This window comes from Notothenia coriiceps, unplaced genomic scaffold, assembly GCF_000735185.1.
Source record: "Notothenia coriiceps isolate Sejong01 unplaced genomic scaffold, NC01 NC01_scaffold00037434, whole genome shotgun sequence".
Taxonomy (NCBI): domain Eukaryota; kingdom Metazoa; phylum Chordata; class Actinopteri; order Perciformes; family Nototheniidae; genus Notothenia; species Notothenia coriiceps.
Window position 1 is genome coordinate 174,555 of NW_011370135.1, and position 21,377 is coordinate 195,931.

A 21,377-nucleotide genomic window follows, 5' to 3' on the forward strand; every position below is an offset into this window, starting at 1 on the left:
GATTTGACGACTGATCCAAAGCCACTTATCTCATTTTGAATAAGGCCCTCCTACCCATACTGTAACTACATCACAGTGTTTCCGGGCACCTGTAAATGAATGAAAGATAACAACAGCCATTGAAGAGACAACATTTATGAAACTCAAATAACAAACTGAAACAAATTTGATTATTGTGTGGTGACTTTGTCAATAATTACCATTCAATACCGAGATGATGAGAAATTGAGAGCAGGCCGCTCCCGCATCTCCTCCGCCCATCCCCTGCTGCCAGCTGCCTCTGTGATGCTGCTCCTGTGTGTAGAGGAGGAGAGAGCCGCTGCCCAATGACAGCGCAGGATGCTCAGAAGCTGCTCCGGTGAATGGAGGCGTCAAGATGCCATCTCAAGCGGTGAAGGAGAGGAATTAACATCGAGCAAGGTACATTTGCCTCTTTTATTTTACACACTGTCTGTCCGCGTTTCTTTTTCGAAGTATTGGCACGTGTGTCCTTTCGTTTTTCGGGCGTATTGTGAGCGTTCTGGCTTTAGAAGCAGAGGCTACGTGCATTTAAAGCCATTCCGGTGGTCGTCGATGTGCATAGACACAGCCAGTCAGTGCTGACTTGATACCTGGAATTTGTACTTTAAAGCCGTGTGGAAATGATAGTGCAGCGACGTATTTCAAAATAAAGGTTTCAGTGGGCTTCCCTACCTCGGGGAAGAATAATATTTCATTGGTGTATCAGGTGCTCGACGCACACCACGTCGGAGCCATCGAAAATGTAGGCCCAATGAGCTGTCAATTGGTCTGTCGTGCCTCCTATGCTGCATCAAATGTTAGTCAGCCTACATCACCAGTAAGCAAACATAAGAGTAAATATTTGAATTGCAAACGGAAGCCTTAGTGTGTAGCCTAATTAAGATAAACATCTGCCGAGGTCGTGTCATACGAGAGGCTTTTTTTGCATTCGCAAGCCATTTCAAAGCAGGACTATTGTTGAATATTGAATTGTGGCGGACTGGTGATCCGGCTATTTCAAGAAGACCCACACTTGTATTTGATCATCCAATCATTTAAGTCTGTGGGTAGCACGGGGTTGGTATTGCTGTGTAGTAAGTAATACGTGAGGAGGAGGCTGCATGTGTTGCACTTGCTCAAGTAGCACTGCACCGCACTGAACAGCCTGGCATTTCTTTTCACATGAAATGCCTTTATTATCAATCCATCGGAAAGGCTATTTTTAGAAAATCCCTTTTGTCCGCCCTAGACATGCGTTCTGACCTCAAAAGCATGTTCTCATAGGTCAAAGATCACTGCTTCTAATTAGTAGTCTTATTCAGATTGGAAAGAGTTGGAACAAAATGCCTGCATGCTGGCTTTCAAAATGTCATGATCGCCTTATAGAAAAAGACTCTCCCTAACCCCACAGATACACCCAGCATCGCCTTTGGTGAAATCTTTGTGTCAGAACATCTGAATCCTCCCATCTGTTAATGCACCACTGCTCTCTGAATTGCCAGTGATCATTTCATCAGTGGCCTGTAGTAATACTGGCATTTGCTGACAGGACTTTGGGTGTTATTAACTGTATTTACTCACTAATACCTCAGTAGTGGTCACAAATGACAGTTACATCATGGCCAAGAGCCACATAAAGCTGCATGGTAAATATCTAACAATGAAAGTTAACCTTTTTATTTGTCAGTATCCTTTCTTAGTTGTAGGCTACTTATGGGTTAAAATTGGCCTTCTCAGCTGGCATCTCTCAGATTTTCCAGTTTTATCACTTTTTCTGCAATGATCTAATGATTGCACTTTGGTCAATTAGCTTTGCTCAACAAAATAAATGAGCCCTACTGCTATGTGGTGTGAAAATGTGTGTAGAACGTGATTTTGTCTGCTATGGATTTATACACAACATATTATGTTAAATTAGATGTCCAATATGTACACAAATGATAATTTAATCGTTTTATTTGTTGATGTTGAATATATCAGTTTCGAAACACTCGAAATCGAAGATCCCTGGTACCATACTGCTAGAGACAAAAACACATAATTATGATGGGTCACCTTGGGCAATTTTTAGTTTTTCTGGCATTGCATGGATTAGAATATTAATTGATTACTGAAAAACATTTTGCAGCTCATCCCTGTACACTTTTACTTTTGGCTCAAACCATATCAGTATTCCCATTTGACAGACTATGCATCTAAAGCCCTTAAGGCACAATATGCAGCTGGGTAAATAGAAAATTAAAAACATGTTATATACAATACAGACATTACAGTGAAGATGGTTTACTTTTGTTGAGACAGCCAGGTTCAGTGTGTTTATTTTGTTAAAGTGGAAGTCTGTAGTGTTAGCATTTATTTTAACAGAGTTTTCCTGTCATCATGATTTTTTTGAAGTAGCCTAGATATGTTTTGGCATATGTTAAAATGCGTTAAAATGTAATAAATAGCTGAGGGTGAAAATTAAAATTAACACAGATGAAGCTTGAATTAAAGAGTGGAGGTTGTGGTTGGATGGCACACAGCCCAGATCACTGGCCCACCCGTGCTACACAGTTGGCATAATCTTTTTTTTACTTTTCCCCACATCACATAACTTGATTTTGATGTGATTCACAATAACAAACGCAGCGACATAACTGAATCATAGCTGAAGTTTAATAACACTTACTAGAATGTGTCAGCTGACAAACAAGCTTTGTATATACCGTTTTCAGGGTAAGATAAGGCAACTTAAAGGGGTACCAATAAGCTACTGCCTGAATCACAGGAAGGAACAACAGTTGCAACATGGAAAAGGCTAGAAACAAATAGTATCACAGAAAATATTTATTAAAGAGGAACAGTAATTAAAGTAGACTGATGTTAGACCAGTTTCGTCCTGAGAAAATAGGACCATTTTATTATGCGGCTCAACAGACAACATGCTGGTCAATTATCCTTTATTATAAGATAGTTTTAGTTATTCTGCCAATTGCTGGATCTTTTTATTGTTCCAAATACATTTGCCTACCAGACTTTACAGACCTGCAATAATACAGAAAATATGAAGTTCTAGTTATAATAGAACCCATCAGTCTAATTTAACAACAGTTTACGCAAGTTTAACATTTGTAAAGGACGTTTTATTTAAAAACTGACTAATGCAGATAAGAGCTATGTGTTTTATTTTATTTTATTGAATTTGCCAGTGTATCTCAGAAACTGAACAGAAAAAATAAGTTGGTGTACATTGTTCTTATACTATAAAAGCAAAATGTTAACACATGCTCCGTCCAATCCAAATTCAGATAATTTGTTCCGCCATTTTATATTGGGACGTTCCTGTCCACTCAGACACCTTAATATAACCAGCAGTGATGACAGTGTCCTGGCCGACCTCCTTTGCCAGCCTGCAGTGATTACCTCCTAGCTACGTGTTTCCACACAGTTCAGTGAGTGCAACTGAGGGTTTTGTCATCCAAAACTTCATACACAGAGGAAACCTGTTAACACATGAATTGTAATTTCCTCTGTCACTCAGTATCATTAAAGAAAATTAGGGGTGATTGGGATTGTTACAAAGAAAGCTCTCCATGCGGCCTTCAGGCCGTCATGTCAGCTTGACACTGCCGCAGCACTCACCCTCTTAGTTTTGCCACTTTTTTTGTAACTTATGCTTCCGTCATGTGAGACGACTGAGGTGTTTTATCTGCGTTAGCCCAGGCATAGTCACCATGGCAACTGGGTCTGAGCAGCAAGTTTCACCCGAGGAGAAAAAGTGCCGTAGTTCACTTTGATGGAAGAGTCTAATTTTTTTTGTCCACAGACTATCCAATATTATTTGTCACCTGACAGCCTGTGACATCAATAAGGTCTGTCAGCAACTTTGTCTTCAACATTCGCTGTTAATCCAACTTTTGTACTTACAAATATTTCTACCATAATGTAATAATGGAACAGACATTATGTGTCATCTCATGCTTCAATATTTTATAGACAGTGAAATATTTCGTACGGTATTAAAGCTTGAGGTATGGCAGAACCATTATTAAATCATAAAAAATTAAGCCATCCATATCCCTTGCTCCTTGTTAGGCAGCAGGCTATGCACTATTTTAGGATCTTATGATTTATGCCATTTTAATAAAATGGTGGCTAGTAAAACTATAGAGCATATTGTGAATTGCACAACAACATGGTTACAAAATAATTGCCCCATGGCTATTTTATAAGCACGTTTTATGTGTTTATTAGACAATACAATCCAGAAGAGGATTAGTTTATGTCATCGGCCATGGGCCTAATCATGACAGCTGAATTTGTATTTGTTATTGCACTGAGTTGGGGACATTGTAATGATTACATTGTTTTGTGCAACACCGTGGTAGATGTTGGTGCACTCTGGTGCTCTCTGACTATTTGTGATGTATTATAATCTCTATAATCTCACTATAATCACTGATCAAAATGGGGGCCAAATTGTTCTTTTCCTAATTTGGTCTTTACAGAATTAGCTGATGCATAACCTGTGTGCTTGTTGTTTTACATTAAGCCTGATTCTCATTGTAAAAATATCCAGAACAGACAATATACTGTAAGATATAATATTGTATCCTCTGTTTTAATTAGTTTATAGTTTACCCGATGTTCTCTGTGGTTGTATAGCTGTCTGGCCTGATAGTATTAATGGGATGTAGATAAATGTTGGCCAGTGGGTAACCAGGATGATGCTGGGAAAATTCCTTGGCCATTTGATATAAGAGCCACATAAACTTTGACAGTTAGCTGACGATGTTGGGTAAGACAGTCTTAAAAGCTATTTATCTAACTTGAGCATCTTTCTGGCCAATTTTCGTTCCCAGGGAAACCTGCTGTTTATTTCTGCTCCTGTCATCTGACACATACAAACAGTTGTTTTTCATCTAACAGGTTCTTCTCTCCTGTTTCCTCAGGTCTGACTTTGAAGTGTTCCACCCATTAAGGCATGAAATAAAGTCACTCATGTATGCTTCAGAGGGTCAGAGCAGTCTCACTTCAGCACGCTCCCATTAAGGACCCTCTGGCGGCCACACCGCCGATTCACAGGACATGTACGGCAGTGCCAGAGCTGTAGGCCATATAGAGAGCAGCCCCGCACGGTCCCCGCGCCTGCCAAGGTCCCCCAGACTGGGCCATCGGAGGGCCAACAGCGGGGGCGGGGGTGGTGCGGGGGGAAAGACGCTCTCCATGGAGAACATCCAGTCACTCAATGCTGCCTATGCTACTTCGGGGCCCATGTACCTGAGCGACCACGAGGGCTTGGGCTCCACTGCCACCTACCCGAAAGGCACTATGACTCTGGGACGCGCCACCAGCCGGGCCATGTACGGGGGCCGCGTCACAGCAATGGGCAGCAGTCCCAACATCGCCTCAGTGGGGCTGCCCCACGGCGACCTGCTGTCTTACAGTGACCTGGGCTCCCTCTCAATGCTGCAGCACCACCACCACCACCACCAGGGGATGCCCTCCGCATTGCTGAGGCAGGCGGTGCGGAGCAGTGGGGGGGAGCTGCTGGAGTTTCAGGTCCAGCTCAGGGATATGCAGAGAGAGAATGAGCTGCTGCGTCGGGAGCTTGACCTGAAAGATAGCAAACTTGGATCATCCACCAACAGCATCAAAAGCTTCTGGAGTCCTGAGCTGAAGAAGGAGCGGATAATGAGGAAAGAAGAGGCTGCCCGCACATCGATCCTGAAAGAGCAGATGAGAATCACTCATGAAGAGAACCAGGTAAAACCAAACCTCTCAGCCCTTGTAATCCATCCATCACTGCAGTCAATTTGTCTGCTATTTCTCTATGGTCTTCTTTGATCTGTGTGTCTCTGCTTTCACCATCTTCCACTCTACAATAGACCACTGCCATCCTCAGAGTTCAGAGTGTTATTGCATTCAGTCATGTTTTTCAGTACTTGTGAAACCTTTCTGGAAAGAGTTCTTTGCGCACATAAATATTTAAAGGTCCCATGTCATGGCCATTTCTACTGATCATAATTCCATTGTTGAGGTCTACTAGAATAGATTTACATTGTTCAATGTTCCAAAATCACATTGGTTTCTCATACAGCATCTCTGTATAGTATGTGTATTCACTCTGTCGTACACGCCTTGTTGGAGCTCCTGCCCCCCCCCCTCCCTATGATCCCACTGTGCTCTGATGTGTGTTTATGTGTTACAATGGCATTTGTTAGCAACCAGAAAATGACACCAGCAATGAAAAAACAGATGAGAATGCTGCGTGGGGTCTGGGTGCCGTGGGGTGGGCCGTGTTGGCGGGACGTTGCGAGGAGCGGACAGTGTGAGCTGGATTACTGGTGTTGTTTCCTGGCTGCTGCGTGGTGTCTGCGAGACAGCCAGACACAGCGAAACCCAGCCCGAGCCCAGCCCGAGCCCAGCCCGAGCCCAGCCCAAGCACACACGCACACCCGCAGCCTCCCCGTGTCCCGCCGTCTCAGGCTGAGAAATCTGCGGAGCTGCAGCTGAGAAAAGATTGAGTGTGTGTGACTAAATGTAGAAACTTATCAATATGCAGAAAAATGTATTTATCTTTCATCACCTAATTGCCCTAGGAATACATTTTTTAAATTCAAGTTAAAAATAAGTTTTAACAATAGACAAAGTAGATATAAAGCTAAATAAACTACTGCACTTGCATTCAATATGAGAATAAATGTTATCTGTTCACAGGCCAGCTCTTGGTTTAATTTGAGATTTCAGCTACACAGAAAAGTGCACGACACACTGAGGTATTTGCTGTGCTTTGCTAGATTGAGTGTTTTTTTTTTTTTTAAGCAGTTCTGTGAGATGATGCAGCTGATTGTACGAAGTCTCAAGCAACGTTAACTCTGAAATTTGCCAGCTGGCTGTCTTTTCTGTGCCAGTCTGTCTCCGATTCTGTCTGTCTGGGGTTGAGTGATGCAAATCCCTGAGCAGCCAGCAGGCCACTCATCACTCAATACCGTCACTCCACCCTTCAAGGTCACAGCAGGACACCATTAGTGTGACCCTTAAAAGAGACCTGCCTGTCTTTGTGCAGGACATATCTGCATGCGAACATCCCCTTTTAAAACGGATCAATTGTGGCGCACCTGATTTGACTGGAGGTTAAAGAGCTGCAGTCTGCAAGCCCTGAAGCAGTGTCACGCTGCTGAAGGGAAGGATGTGGAGCGCTCTGCCTCTCAGATTTACCTGCTGGTGGTCCCTAGAGGGGAGCCAGAGGTACTTTGATCCTTTTATATCTTTATGATTCATGTAAATGTATGGGGACAGTGTTCGGGAGTAGAATGTGCCTGTTCAAGCTTAACCAGCTCTGCCACTGACAAGTCCAAGCCATTCATCATGCCACTTATTCCTTGTGTTCAGTGTGATTAAATACTCTTCGGGAATCCTTGTATATATTTTTAGCTTGGCTTTATACACTGTAGGAGCTGAATGTGTCCGACAGAAGAAAGCCATATAGCATTGGCTTTCATGTCTTTTGTACTCGATACAAAGCAAGAACTCTTTTTATTGTATTTTATGCTCAGCCTTGTCCATCTCTGTTTGCTCTGACAATGTCTGCATTGAATTATATTTATATTCCTCCTGGCTGGGTTCATTAATGAAGTATGCCGGCTAATAAAAGGCAGATGTGCCTTGTTACTATAATTGGTATTTTTTCTATCTTGAATACTGGGCTGTGAGGCGTCCTTATGTAAGTGTATACTTACGGTTGGAGGGTTTGAGAGGCTGATTGAGGAGCAAATTGCCTCATTAATAATGGAGTAATTTCAGGCCAATCATTACATCCATCTTCTTGCAGCCTTTACAATTGCATCAGGTACCTTAGGCCTCGGTTAGCTTGAGCAAATGCATCATTTATTTTGTTAAAAAAATAAGATCTGGGGATATGTGCATCTTTTTACAACATCTTAGAAAAAATAAAGCCGCTCAGGCATTAGTTTATCTTTCATCTGTTTCATTGGAGCACAAACTGAACTGTCAGTGAAATACCAACCGTAGCCTTCAGAGCTTTAAAAACGACAGTCGATGGTCAAGACTGGAGGTAACTAGCCCGGGACGCATTTTTTATGTACTATGCTACTGGCTCAGGCAATACCGTTAACTGGCTCAGGCAATACTGTTAATCTATTTGACTTGAATAAAGCACAATGTTTTGTCATGCTGAAGCTGGACAAAATCTGCTGGAGGGAAGTCTGTGAGCTACATGTAGAGCGGACTGAGTCATGACCACTGCTGCTCAGCCACCCAGTCAGCCCTATTCAACACATAAGCCCCAAAATGGAGGCTGAGCTTCCTCTCATCACACTGCCTTTGCTATGCATGGATACTTGCCTCTAAGGCATGACAAGTTTTTATTTTATCTTTACTCTGTACTGCCGAATGTTACATCTCACAGTGCTATAAAGGGGGAATATTTGTTCAGGAGGGGACTGCTGTGTCTCAGTATAGTATAGGGTGTTGGGTCTCTTACACGTCCAATACATTACTTCTGTAGTGTTAATGTGGACAGTGATGTTTGAATTCATGATCACAGCTTTCTCCCCTTTGTAGTCGTGCCAGCTGCCAATGTGTGGTGTTTAGTCATCACCACCCGTCTGTCTCTTGTGTGGGAGAGGTAAAGTCACATTTAGTCGTTGGCACACTTGATTCATATGTGGCGAAGCAGGTGTGCACCCCACACAGTAGCCTATGTTGAGTTAAAGCGAGAACCTTATGGTCATGCAATGGACAGTTTTGACTGCTTTGGCCATTTTTTCAATGAGTTCGAAAACCAAACATTGAAAATATATATTAATGCGTTGTGGTTTTTTACAAAACTGTTTATTTGGATATTAAGATGTTCCTTAATTTCACCCAAAGAAGCATGAATTTGCATATTTAAAGGTACAGTTTCGGAAAACTTAAATTAATTTAAGAAATAAATAAAGGACGTTTTATGATGACATCTATTATTATTGTTTTTAAATAGTATTGTATTTAGATCTAGTTCAGATCTTTCAGGAGTCACATACACATGATGAGTAAAGGTCATGACATTGTGAGCTCAAGTTGACTCAGGGAGTATCATGTGAACATTTAAAAGAGCTCATCGGTTTTTCCTGTGGTAACCACCCCCCTCGGTGAACCTATAAGATGGCTGCTGCTTAAGCCAGAGGAAATAAGGTAATGAAATAAGGAGTCTCAACTATTACAGCAGGAAAACATGTACAGTGTGAAAGAACACTCCCCATTAATTGTGAGGTTCCTTTGGGAGTTTTTTCCATGTCTACTTAGTGTCTCATGCTGTACACATTATGATGCACCCTGAGACACATTTGTGATATTGGGCTTTACAAAACAAATCTGATTGAATTTGATTGATTAAAATGGGAATGGAGAATGAAGGAACAAAGCTAAAGGGATAGGATGTTGTACATTCTGCTTGTGTCTTGTTCTTCGGAAGAGCACGTCTTTAGATTAGACCAGTGCAGTGCTAAAAGTGCAAAAATGTCCATCTTACACGAAAAGCGAGAATGCAATAAAGATGTGTTCTTCTTTGAAAGGAGGCCAGGTGATTCATGAAAAGAGAATTAGACAAGATGGTGAATCCACAGTTTTTACAGGCTGCTGTGGCTCAGGAGGTAGTCCACTCATGGTTATGAACTTATCCAGGGTTGGCAGTTTGATTCCTTTCATCTCATGCCCACATGTCAGCTTGACAAATCTAGTTTTTGAAAATTATTTTGAATGAATTTCTTTTTATACTACAACTACTATAATACTTGTGCTATTTGAAAGGCGTTCATTTGTTGACATTGCTGTTGAAGAGTCAGCCTTTTCATCTATCTGAATAGTTTATTCACTACCTGCCCTGAAAGGCTGTCTACAGACTCTCACTGACTTCACGTCATCATCACACAGAGGCTGTGTATCATTGAGCATTTTGCATCAGTTTAAAGTGAAAGACTTAAGACATAACATTAAATCAAATAGCTGTCATTAATAGAACATAGGTTAGATCCTTGTATAGCTGATCATATACAATTTAGATATATTATTATTTAGGTATATATTCCATGACCCTGTTGGGTTCTTGATTTAAAATGTTTCCCTTTTTCATATGATATATCTTTCTTCCTAGTCGAAATCTGCAAATACTTTGCAGGCACTCTCTAAATTATACATTTGAATGTGCGCTGATTATTACACTTCAAAGTGACTCTCAGTAAATGAAAAGGATATTGTTTGGCTTTATAAAACTGAACTATATTTCATTGTCACAGTTGGCTGTTCTGTTTTATGAGGGGAACTCCTAGTATCTGCTCAGGCGCATCCTATACTGTTTAGATGACAAACAGGAATATAAATAAACCATATTAAATAGCGCCTTGCACCTTGGAAAAACACTTATTGCTTTACAGTTCTGTAAGTACTGTAAAGAAAATATAATTTACAATTCAGCATCACTCCTGTTTGCTGTTCCAACTCAGATTTCTGCATTAACGCTGATTTCTACCTTTCTTTTGCTGAGTGGAGATGAATAAATGCCTAGTCTGCTGGCATGGCTGTGGGTGTAATTGTATATTGTCAGCCGTCACGACATACAACACAGAGATTAGGGATGTAGTGAGCAGTAGGATGCTCTGACTCAGCACTTTGGAGCTGTCCATCTGTCAGATGCAAACGCCCACTCTCTCTTAACACACACATATATGCCTTTAGCAGATATAGCTGCTCGTGTCTGCATGCCACCTGTAAAATAATTTGAATATCATCAGCTTTGAGTATCAATCTATGCACAGAGTAGCTTTTATGTTAATGTTTTAACATGTCCAAGTCTTCGGCCCTGACTGAAATATTTTCAAAACCATTGGATGAATTGGAAGGAAATTTAGTCTAGATATGATGATATGGGGTTTATTCCCCAAAGGGTTAAGCTTCTGCCTTTGGTGATTCCCAAACGTATCCTCTGGTGCAACTAGTATATATTTTTCAGAAAGTTTTGCAAAGACATGGTGCTAACAAAATGTATGCTAATGGTATTGCTGACCCTCCGACTTTCCCTCTAGCTCCACAATGAGTCGGACATTTGTGGTTTTAAGGGAATTGCATCATCAACTATTAGATGGATTCTAATGAAATTGTAAGCGGACACTCATGTTCCCTCCGGGATCAATTATTGTATTTTGAATGATCCCCAAACTGTTTTTATCTGCTCCCATCATCAGGTCAAATTTCTAATCTGTACAATATTTGGTTTATGATCTAAAAAAATAATAAGGTGTCACCAGTCTTAGCCAAAGTTCAAGTTAATTGTTAGGATGCAACCAGCTAAGATTATCAACATACTGTAAAGACCGTAAACCTTATATCTGCCATACAATAACCGCTACCTGTTAAGTGTTTGACTTAAGGTTTTTTGGGGGAAATATTAAGTATAATACTACATGTTTAATCAACCAACACTTTAACACATAGCTTTGGCATCTTGACAGAGTTTTTAGGGGAAATTTGACAAAATGCAATAGTCGATGGGGCTCTCAGAAGGATTGTGTGTCAAAAGGATTTATGACAGGCAGTTACCCCTGACTGCCCCGGTGTCAGTCAGAGAGGGGAGCACTGTAGCTCAACATCTCTCCAGGACTCCAGAAACCTCTGGAAGATTTGTTTGCAGGATGTGCAGCAGAAGATGACTGACTCACAGGAGCTAGAACAGTTCTGCTGCAGATGTCAGGGGGAACGGCCATACATTCATTTAAACCCACAGTTTGAAAAACATTGATTCCCTGGGCTGCCTTCTGCTGTTCAGTTCAACACAGCAGGTTATTGATCAGGGAGAACAGAGTAGGGTAGAGGAAGCAGGCCAGGTCAGATTAAAGGCAGAAGATATGAGGAGAGAGAAAATGTTTTGATAGTAATTACTTTGTATAAGCAGTGTAGCGGCAGGCCAATATTTACAGGGACTTAGGGAGCATGTTTATTTTATGAGGAAAATAACTGTTGTATTGAAGGGTTTTTTGTCAGGAAAAATACGTTTTGGACAGTCTATGGATCCATTCATTGTTATACATTATATTTACAAGATCTAACAGGAATGTTGGGATGTGACAGCATAATAATAAGTAAGGCTATACTCGGTATGAAATTCAGAATTTGAGATGTACTAGGTAGGTGGTTTCTGTCGCTGGATTTAATGTCGATGACTTCCATAAGTATGTCCAAGACTGTTAAAGATGGCAGCAGCCCTGCAGTCAGCTGAAACCTTTATCAACTCCTTCTGCTAACACAAACACTGCCCCCCAATGGTCGGAAGAGCACATGTTTCACACAAGTAGTGGAGAAGTAATATACTGACAATAAATTAGTCAATGTAGACTGATAAATGTTTCAGCTCCTCAACAAATACAATTAAACACTAATATATTGTCTTATCTTTATCTTATCAAGACAAAACCCTTACTTACAGTGTTAAAAATACTACTACTACTACTACTACTACTACTACTACTACTACTACTACTACTACTACTACTACTACTACTACTACAGCACTAACTACAGTACTTCTACTACTACTGCTCCTGCTGCTGCTTCGACTATACTAGCACTGTTAATATTTGACTACATACTGTATGTTATGTGGAGGCTGTTGATAGATGAATAAAATCAAACCAAAACAAATGTTTTTAGTCAATGCTACTAGAAATAAATGTTAACAATATTAGACCAGTGAATGCATCTAAGATAAGTCAATGTTAGATCATGCCCGTTGCTCAGAACCATTTTTACAGCCATTTCAAAACAACTCTTCATCTCTTTCCAGAAAGGTTGTCATTAAATACATTTCTCATTGTGTGTATGATAATATTCTGATTCAGGGCTGGAGCTGATAACCGAGCAGCTGTGTTGCGTGTATCTCATTTTAAATCTCTGGCTGTTTTGTGTTTATCATCCGTTTCTTTGTTATCATGCTCTGATGCTCTGTCTTTACCATACATGTGTTTTTCTATTCATTCTGCCCATGCTCTGCAGATGCTGGATGTCAGGAGAAACAAGGTTTGTCCCTATGTTTGCACCACGAGTTGTGTGCACAACATAGAGTCACCTTCAGTGTGCCGTGTATTTTCAGACACCTGACAATCCCTTTGCACCATTACAACCTCTCCTATGAACCTCAAAAAGGAAGTGAAATCTTTACAGCAACTCACACCCCATCTTTTTCCTGTGACCCTCATGTGTTACCCTATAAACACTTTGAAATGATAAAAGTGACTGTTTGTTGAATTGTGTCAATCCAAATGTGTCTGGTGGTCGATCCCCCTGCAGTAACACAAACCCTACAAGCCCAGACTGCCTGTAAAGTGGGTTTGTTTGTGGTGTAAGAATCGGTTTCCTCTCCTCTAAATCCTGATTGAGCCGTTTTCTAGACATAGATTGATCTCTCTCTGGAGATATCTGCTGGAGGAAAATGTTAACAGGAGAGACCAAGCCTGAGGCAATCTGTGACAGAAACGAGGCCATAACACTCCTCCCCATAATCTACAAAAAATACCCCTGCACACAAAGAAATATAGTAGGCTTAATAGAGCTTGTTTTTATTTATTCTTCACAAACAAGAATGCATGTAATCAACACATTACAGTTCCGTCTCTACAGTGCAATGATACAGTATCAAATGATACTAATGGAAATGAGCTATTAGCTCAAATCTGGCATAATTCATCTCTTCTCTTTTTTCTGAGATGAATATATTTGTATGCATGGTCCTTGTTGAAATAAATACATAATAATAATAATAATAATAATAATAATTATAACAGTGTCCAGTAACGTTAAAAGGTCATAGTGAAATTGAAGATAAAAATAATGAAATGTAAGATATTTGCTCAGACCTCTTTTCACTATAATTGGATTCGACTTTAGAGGTTTGAAACATTATTTGTATCCTCTTCTCTGCTGCACTGCAGGGAAGCATCCGGGTTGTCTGTTACTCAGATTAGCACAATAACAACTCTTATTAGTTCTGCTCACATGTAAAAAGATTGAGCAATCTTCACTTGTGAAAAGAATAGGGAATTAATAACTTTATTGTCATCCACATAGATTAAAGAAAAAGATACATAATAATTGTCCTTAAATAGGCCGTATTTCATTTTGACAATATCACTTGTTTGCAGTCTATTTGCTTCGAATGATTGGAAAGTGATATGTTCCCCCTTTCCAACCAGCTGAAGCATTATTCCTCGGAACAATGTGCAACTGCATTAAAGAAGTGTATTTAAATGTGCTTACCCTCATGTGTGTTGCCATGACAAACGTTGCATTGTGGTAACATCTAATATTAATTTCAATAATTGTAAAGTCTCTCTTCCAGCACCTCCAGATGACTATCCAGGCTCTGCAGGATGAGCTGCGTACACAGAGAGACCTGAACCACTTGCTTCAACAGGAGGGTGGGAACCGCTCAGACCATTTCACCTCCATCGAGCTGACGGAGGAGAACTTCCGGCGTCTGCAGGCCGAACACGACAGGCAGGCCAAGGAGCTCTTCTTGCTGCGGAAGACCCTTGAGGAGATGGAGCTGAGGATCGAGACCCAGAAGCAGACGCTGGGTGCCAGGGACGAGTCCATAAAGAAGCTGCTGGAGATGCTGCAGAGCAAAGGGCTGCCACCGGGGCCCGGGAGGGTGTCCGAGGACGAGGAGCAGGAGAGAGCCAGGCGCATTGCTGAGGCAGAGGCCCAGCTCGGACACCTGGAGGTTATTCTGGATCAAAAGGACAAGGAGAACATCCATCTACGAGAGGTACTCTATGACCAGGTTCAGTTAATATTAATATATGGGGGTAACTGTATAAGACTGAACACTAACTGTTTTCACTTTTCATCACTAGAGGGCAGTGTCGATTTATTATGCTTTATTCTGCGGCTCATATTGTAGCATATTGTTATGTAACATAAACACTTTACATGTGCAATGTGCCTTTATATGAATTTAGTAGTGTTTTTTCCCTTAAGTCAATTTGAGTCATATAATCGTGCTTTCTGTTGCGTTAACACTAGATTCTGCTGTAATTGTGCCACATAATAATGCATCTTTTCTAAAAGGAACTGCACAGAAGAAATCAGCTGCACCAGGATCCAGGCAAAACCAAAGCCCTGCAGACCATCATAGAGATGAAAGTAAGAACCAGACGCACAATATACAGCCAGGATTGTACCCACTACAGCAGTCCCCAATGAAATTGTCCATTGAACTTCTCTTTAGAATAGTGGAGTAACTAACATTTAGTTAATTTGTTTTACCTCTTAAAGAAAGGCACCTCTATCTGACAGTTTACAGACTTCAAACAAGCTAATAATTGACAGTCTGTCTAGAACCAGGTGTTAAAACACAGATGTTGTGTTTGAGTCACTAGCATTAACAGGCCTTGTATTATGTAAGCTGCTGTATGACTTAACAGGCCTGTGTGTTCTGCTGAATCTTCTGTTGTTATTGTGAAGATCAGCAGCTGAGTCAATAATTAACACACTGACACATCTCTCTATCTCCCTCTCACACACAGACATGCACAGACTTTGTTTCTGTTCACAAAGCAGTTGTGTAAACATCAACTAGAATCAATATTACTGTTCAACATTACAGCTGTCGTCCCTCGCCGAAGAGATACAGCAGCTGGTCATGGCAACCGAAGTTTCAAAAATTAATTCTTCAATATCAGAGAATGCAGGTCGCCTGATTATATTTAGTTTGGCATTGTGAAATTTGCAGTGCTTCAAACTTTTTCACACGCACACAATCTTTTTTTGAAGACACTTAAATTGCCTAGCTGAATTATTAAGCAAAACAATATCAAATGATGCAAACATTTGGATTTAAAAAAATTATATTTAAGCTGGTTGTGCAGTACTAATAATCTATGAATCCATCTTCTTGGATTTTAATACTTATCTTCAAATAGGACAGTGAAACAAGGAGAGAAAAAAATATGTATATAATGTTTAATGTAACTTTAACAAGGTTAAGGGACACTTAAATACTCGGACAAACATTCATATTACATTAGAACATATTCAAGAAGAAAGACAGTTGAGAGAGCCCACCGATCATCAAGTATAATTTTCTTTAGCCTTTAGATCAAGCAAATTACATTTCACATGCAAACTACATTTTAACACATACAAAAATCTGATTCAGTTGTAATATGTCAATATGTTGTATAAAAATGCTTATTCAGATCAACAAGTGTTGTATGGCTGTACTCTCCGGCAGCCTCACTGCAGAGGCCTGACATCACTTCCTCAAAATAAATCATGACATCATCGCTGAGCTGACACAGCCCCTCTCTCTCGGCTGGGTCGGCACTATGCAGGCCTCAGCCTTCCCCCGATGCGGTCATGTGACATCTGTGCTCTGGGATACTGTTGATTTGCATACAGAGCGAGGGAAGACCCGCCTCCTCCCCCCTGTGCTGTGCAGGAAGACCCTGCATCTCTCCCCTCTCCTCCACTCCCTCTGCTGTGTGGATGCTGATGCTGAGGCTCGAATAATCCTCCCTCCCCGTCTACCCTACATCCCTCCCGCCCTCTCCTGCTCACTCACCAGAGACAGTGCATGGTATATAGCCTGCCTGCTGCTACCATGGAAACAGGTGTGGTTGTTTATGACAGCGAGAGGCCAGTTTGCAGGGAGATAGATTGAAAGAGGCAGAGGAAGAGAGATAAAGAGTAAGATTTACTGACCAGGTCGATGTACCAGTGATCACATGTGGATGGAATAAATTCCCCCTCCTTTGAAGGTACGCCGTCTTATATCTATTGCAGCAATGTTAGTTCATTGATGTTCGTCTCGTAACACGAACACTGAGGTGAGATGCAGCGGCAGGGCGAAGTACATGTGCAGTGCTCAGGTCGTCTGTCAATCATCATTTCGACACATTTCCAATGTTCCTCTGCAGCGGGACTGACCCTGCTTACGGCCACAGGTTCATCAGTTCAGAGCCACTAGGAGGAGAGGAGGAGAGACACAAAAAGAGAGAAAGACAGGAAGGAACAAGGTTGCTCTATGCTCTGCTGGAGAGGTTGATGGGCCATGGATAATCTTAAAGACGTTGTATTATTTATTTAAAAAGCAGTGAAGCTAAAGCTGCACTCACAGTCGCAGTCCAGAGCCTGGATTCTGCACCGATCTGCAAGCAACTACGGCAAAAGCTACGCCTTGTTACTTTCTTCCTCTCCCTCTGCACGTTTCTCGTCGTCCTGGGCTAATCTCTCCATGCTGGATGTCTGCTCAATATTTCCTAATGGTGATTAATCCTCTGAGCTGCTGCAAGGAGCTGAGCAGAAAGCCTCTGATTTTACCAACAGATACCGCAGCGCAGTTGCTCTCAGCGTCTTCCAGAGCTTTTTCCACTCTTTTATCTCGCTACATATCTTTCTCTCTTCCTCCCTCTGTCTTTTAGTCCCCCTCTTTCTTTCTGTCCTGGACTCTTGTATCTAGCTTACATTCATTTGCAGCGTGCAACTTTTGGACATGTCAGTCTGGATTTTGAGGTGTGTCTCCTCTGCATGTTTGTGTGCAGGACACCAAAATTGCCTCTCTGGAGCGCAACATTCGAGATCTGGAGGATGAGATCCAAATGCTGAAGGCGAACGGCTTACTGAACACAGAGGACAGAGAGGAGGAGATCAAACAGATGGAGGTCTACAAAAACCACTCCAAGTTCATGAAGACCAAGGTATATAAGCTCTGTCTGCACTCTGCATGAAATGTAGATCCTATGAAAATATGGCTGAAAAACAAACACAGTTGAGTCGTTTCGGTACAGATACAGTATGACTGTGCAGCAAGGAGAATACTAAACAAAGCTATGTGTCTTTTAAATAAGCTGCTTTAGCATTTTGTCTCATCAGCAAAGTGTTCTGTTGGCAACTATCTGAGAGAAGCTTCTGTTTTTTTTAAAGAAATCAGCGTACCAAGGATACCAAATAAGGCAAACTCAGCAAGGGAGTTATATGGCATAATACAATACTTAACATTTCTTTCTTAAAAGCTGGGTACTTTGTTATTGTGCTGACAAGAATCGTACTGTCGACATTAGGACATTACCGCTTCACCTGTGTAGTTTTCAGAGCAGTGAGAGTTTCTATGCATGCATGCTACATTACGTCATGATAACTTGTGTTTTAGCAGTTGGAGCTACACCAGCAGGGCCACCTGAAGTCTGTTATTGTATCAAGGTGTGTGTGTGTGTGTGTGTCTGCTGCTCTCTGGGGCTCATATGTCTCTCAGGAGCTTTGGCCCTGTGTTTACATGCCGCTCCTCACAAAAGTCAACCAGGCGTGAACCAGTCACAGTTTTGTTATTCTATTTTTAGACCTCTTTCATTAATCATGAATAGAGATGATGTATAATATATGACAAATGCAGGAGAGTCAGTCCCAAATGCATTTTTAATGAGAGAGCGTGTTGATGAAAATAGTGCATAAGCCTTACTGACTGGCTCACTGTTTCCCACTCATTGTCTCTGTCATACCCCCACATATGCATAGCTAATTGTAATGGTTGTCGTCTGTAGATTGACCAGCTGAAGCAGGAGTTGTCAAAGAAGGAGTCGGAGCTGCTGGCCTTGCAGACAAAACTAGAGACTCTCAACAACCAGAACTCAGACTGCAAACAGCATATCGAGGTGCTCAAAGAGTCTCTCACTGCCAAGGAGCAACGTGCTGCCATCCTTCAAACAGAGGTAACAGAAAAACCCTTAAAACATAAAGAAAATAAACATAACAATTCACTGCCACACAAACATTTTCATACTCCAAACCAAACCGAGCAAATAAGAGGCTAGCCCTGAGCCCGAGGCGTATTACTGCAAATCATATCAGCACTTTATTTACTCTGGGACTTCAAACTAAACTGTGACAAAGGGCTCCACCAAATATATAGAAATGAGAAGTGCACTGTCAAAGCACATCTCATAACCATTAAATAGCTACACTAACAAATAACTAACTGAGGATGCATTACCCTTACTGTAATGCATACGCCTTACATCATTCCCATACTACAAAATACTCGCTCAGGACTTATGCTCCTTTGAATGACATAGAGATAAAGTTAAAATTGATTAATACCTAAAAGCCAGTATTAGCTGTCAAATCAAATCAGGTTTTATTTATATAGCACATTTTAAAAACGATTTTTGGTCGAGCCAAAGTGCTGTACATGCAAATAATAAATAACACATTACTACAATCGCAAAACAGAGGACAATAAATTACAACAGCAAATATAAAAATCAAACACAGGGAAATGTCATGAGACATGCTCCGCTCTGACTAGAAGGCCAGGGAGAAGAAGCATAGCTGTGCCTATGTTTGTCTTATAATTCCTTGTTACTCATTTACCATTAAAAATAAAATGATGTAAGATTATTGTATTGTAAGTAGACTCACTGCACTGGGTGTGTTTGGCTGTGTCGTGCTTCAGGTAGATGCTCTGCGTCTGCGTTTGGAGGAGAAAGAGTCCTTCCTGAACAAGAAAACCAAGCAGCTGCAGGACTTGACGGAGGAGAAGGGCACTCTCGCCGGAGAAATCAGAGATATGAAGGACATGCTGGAGGTCAAAGAAAGGAAGATCAATGTCCTGCAGAAAAAGGTGAACATCAAAAAAAGGCCTGACCTTTTGGGTGGATAACAGGAGTTTAAAAGTAAAAAAGTGTGACTACAAACTAAAGGAAATTGTCCAAACCATTTACTAACCACTCTGAGTTATTGCTGCATGATTCATCTGTTACGATGAATTATGGTGAGGAGGTGCAGGTGTATGTTGACCTACTCCAGATAAATGAGTGGTGAGTTGGGCAATTTTTCATGTCAGATTTAAGTGTCCTGAACAAAACCAGTCACTCTGTGAAAAGATAAAACAGAATAGTTACTATCTCCATTAAGACTAGAGTCTCTGCTCTCAGGGGAAAAGTGTCCATAGAAAGACAAGCAAGAAGATATTTCTGCCTCACTGCCTCTAGTGTGTGTGTGCTATAAATACTCCCTGAGTGTTACTCCCTCACTCACACTGACCCGCTCACCCATTCCCTTTGCTTTTTTTCTGTCCCGTTGTTCTAACACACCTCCTCTTTCTCATCCATCTACTTTTATCCCTCTCTTTGACATCTCTCGTGATTTCTCCTGATGTGGTTATTTGGTTTTATTTCTCTGTTGTGTCCACCATATAGTATAGCATATTAGATCAGCACACATGTTTTAATGTCTTTAAATAGCTGTGTTTTTACATTAGTCTCAATGCATAGTTCTAACAGATTGCGGCTTGATTTATATTCTGTTCTATTGTCAGTTCTACTTCCTAAGCTCCTCAAAGTCTGGCAGTTTCGGATGTTTTTAATGGAAATGCTTCGTTGTAAAGCCCATGCACATTTCAAACTATGAACATGACGTTGTCTGTAGAGGGTATTAATCATCAAAGACTTTCATAATCTCTGAGTCCAGCTCTTAAATCAACGTTGGGTACTCTGGTTTAAAGTCATGCTTTTTACACCTGCTTCTTTCCCTTTTTTCGTCCCTGTGCCACCTCCTCCTCCCTGTGTCAGATTGAGAATCTACAGGAGCAGCTGCGAGACAAAGACAAGCAGCTGGGGAATCTGAAGGACCGGGTCAAGTCTCTGCAGACCGACTCCAGTAACACAGACACTGCCCTGGCGACCCTGGAGGAGGCTCTGTCAGAGAAGGTATGGTACAAAACTGCCGCATTAGGGAGGAGCAATGTTCACAGTTGAGATGTAAAAACACCTGCTGCAGGACAAAATTATTGACGTGTGGCAGTTTTTGTACAGATTTAACAAACATGATATACATGACTGGTATCAATCATCAAGTATAAGTCTCAGAAAAAAGCTAATAAGCATATTTTCCAAACCTTTCCTTAGATCAAACCCACAAGTAATAATCCTTTACGTTTACTCCGCAAACTTGAACTTTTTGTTTTTGACACCTCATACAACTTAAAGTTCTTAGCGCTTTACACTTAATTCTTAAGTCACTTGATATGTGTCTTGTTTCTCATACTGAGCTAAGACTTTGGTAATTCTTAAAATGTTTCTCTTAAGCCCCAAGCCTGTTTTTCAGGTTTCAGGCTCGAAAATGACATTCCCAGAACAAATGACCATATCTTCCCTTCTAAAAGGGTTAAATTAATAATCTTTTTTCTCAAAGTAATGATAAACCTGTGAGTTGGATGTAGAAAAGTCAGAATCAATATAGATCTTTTTTATTTTAAAGAAAATTCAGATTGAACATGGTAATAAACTGTAAATTATAGTGTCCGTCCAAAATATATTTTGTACTTATAGTGAAAACTAACCTTGGATGAT

General features: G+C 40.9%; 1 protein-coding gene across 1 annotated transcript in view; it reads left to right on the top strand.

The window, feature by feature from the left end:
* The first annotated feature begins 266 nt into the window (after positions 1–266).
* erc2 (ELKS/RAB6-interacting/CAST family member 2) overlaps positions 267–21,377 on the top strand; it is a 37,229-nt gene continuing 16,118 nt past the window's right edge. The window contains exons 1-8 of the mRNA XM_010797002.1: positions 267–420; positions 4,932–5,745; positions 14,369–14,797; positions 15,100–15,174; positions 17,574–17,729; positions 18,570–18,737; positions 19,481–19,648; positions 20,598–20,735. Of these exons, the coding sequence (XP_010795304.1) occupies positions 5,068–5,745; positions 14,369–14,797; positions 15,100–15,174; positions 17,574–17,729; positions 18,570–18,737; positions 19,481–19,648; positions 20,598–20,735 (1,812 nt within the window). The 5' untranslated portion in view covers positions 267–420; positions 4,932–5,067. The remainder of the gene's footprint in view (positions 421–4,931; positions 5,746–14,368; positions 14,798–15,099; positions 15,175–17,573; positions 17,730–18,569; positions 18,738–19,480; positions 19,649–20,597; positions 20,736–21,377) is intronic.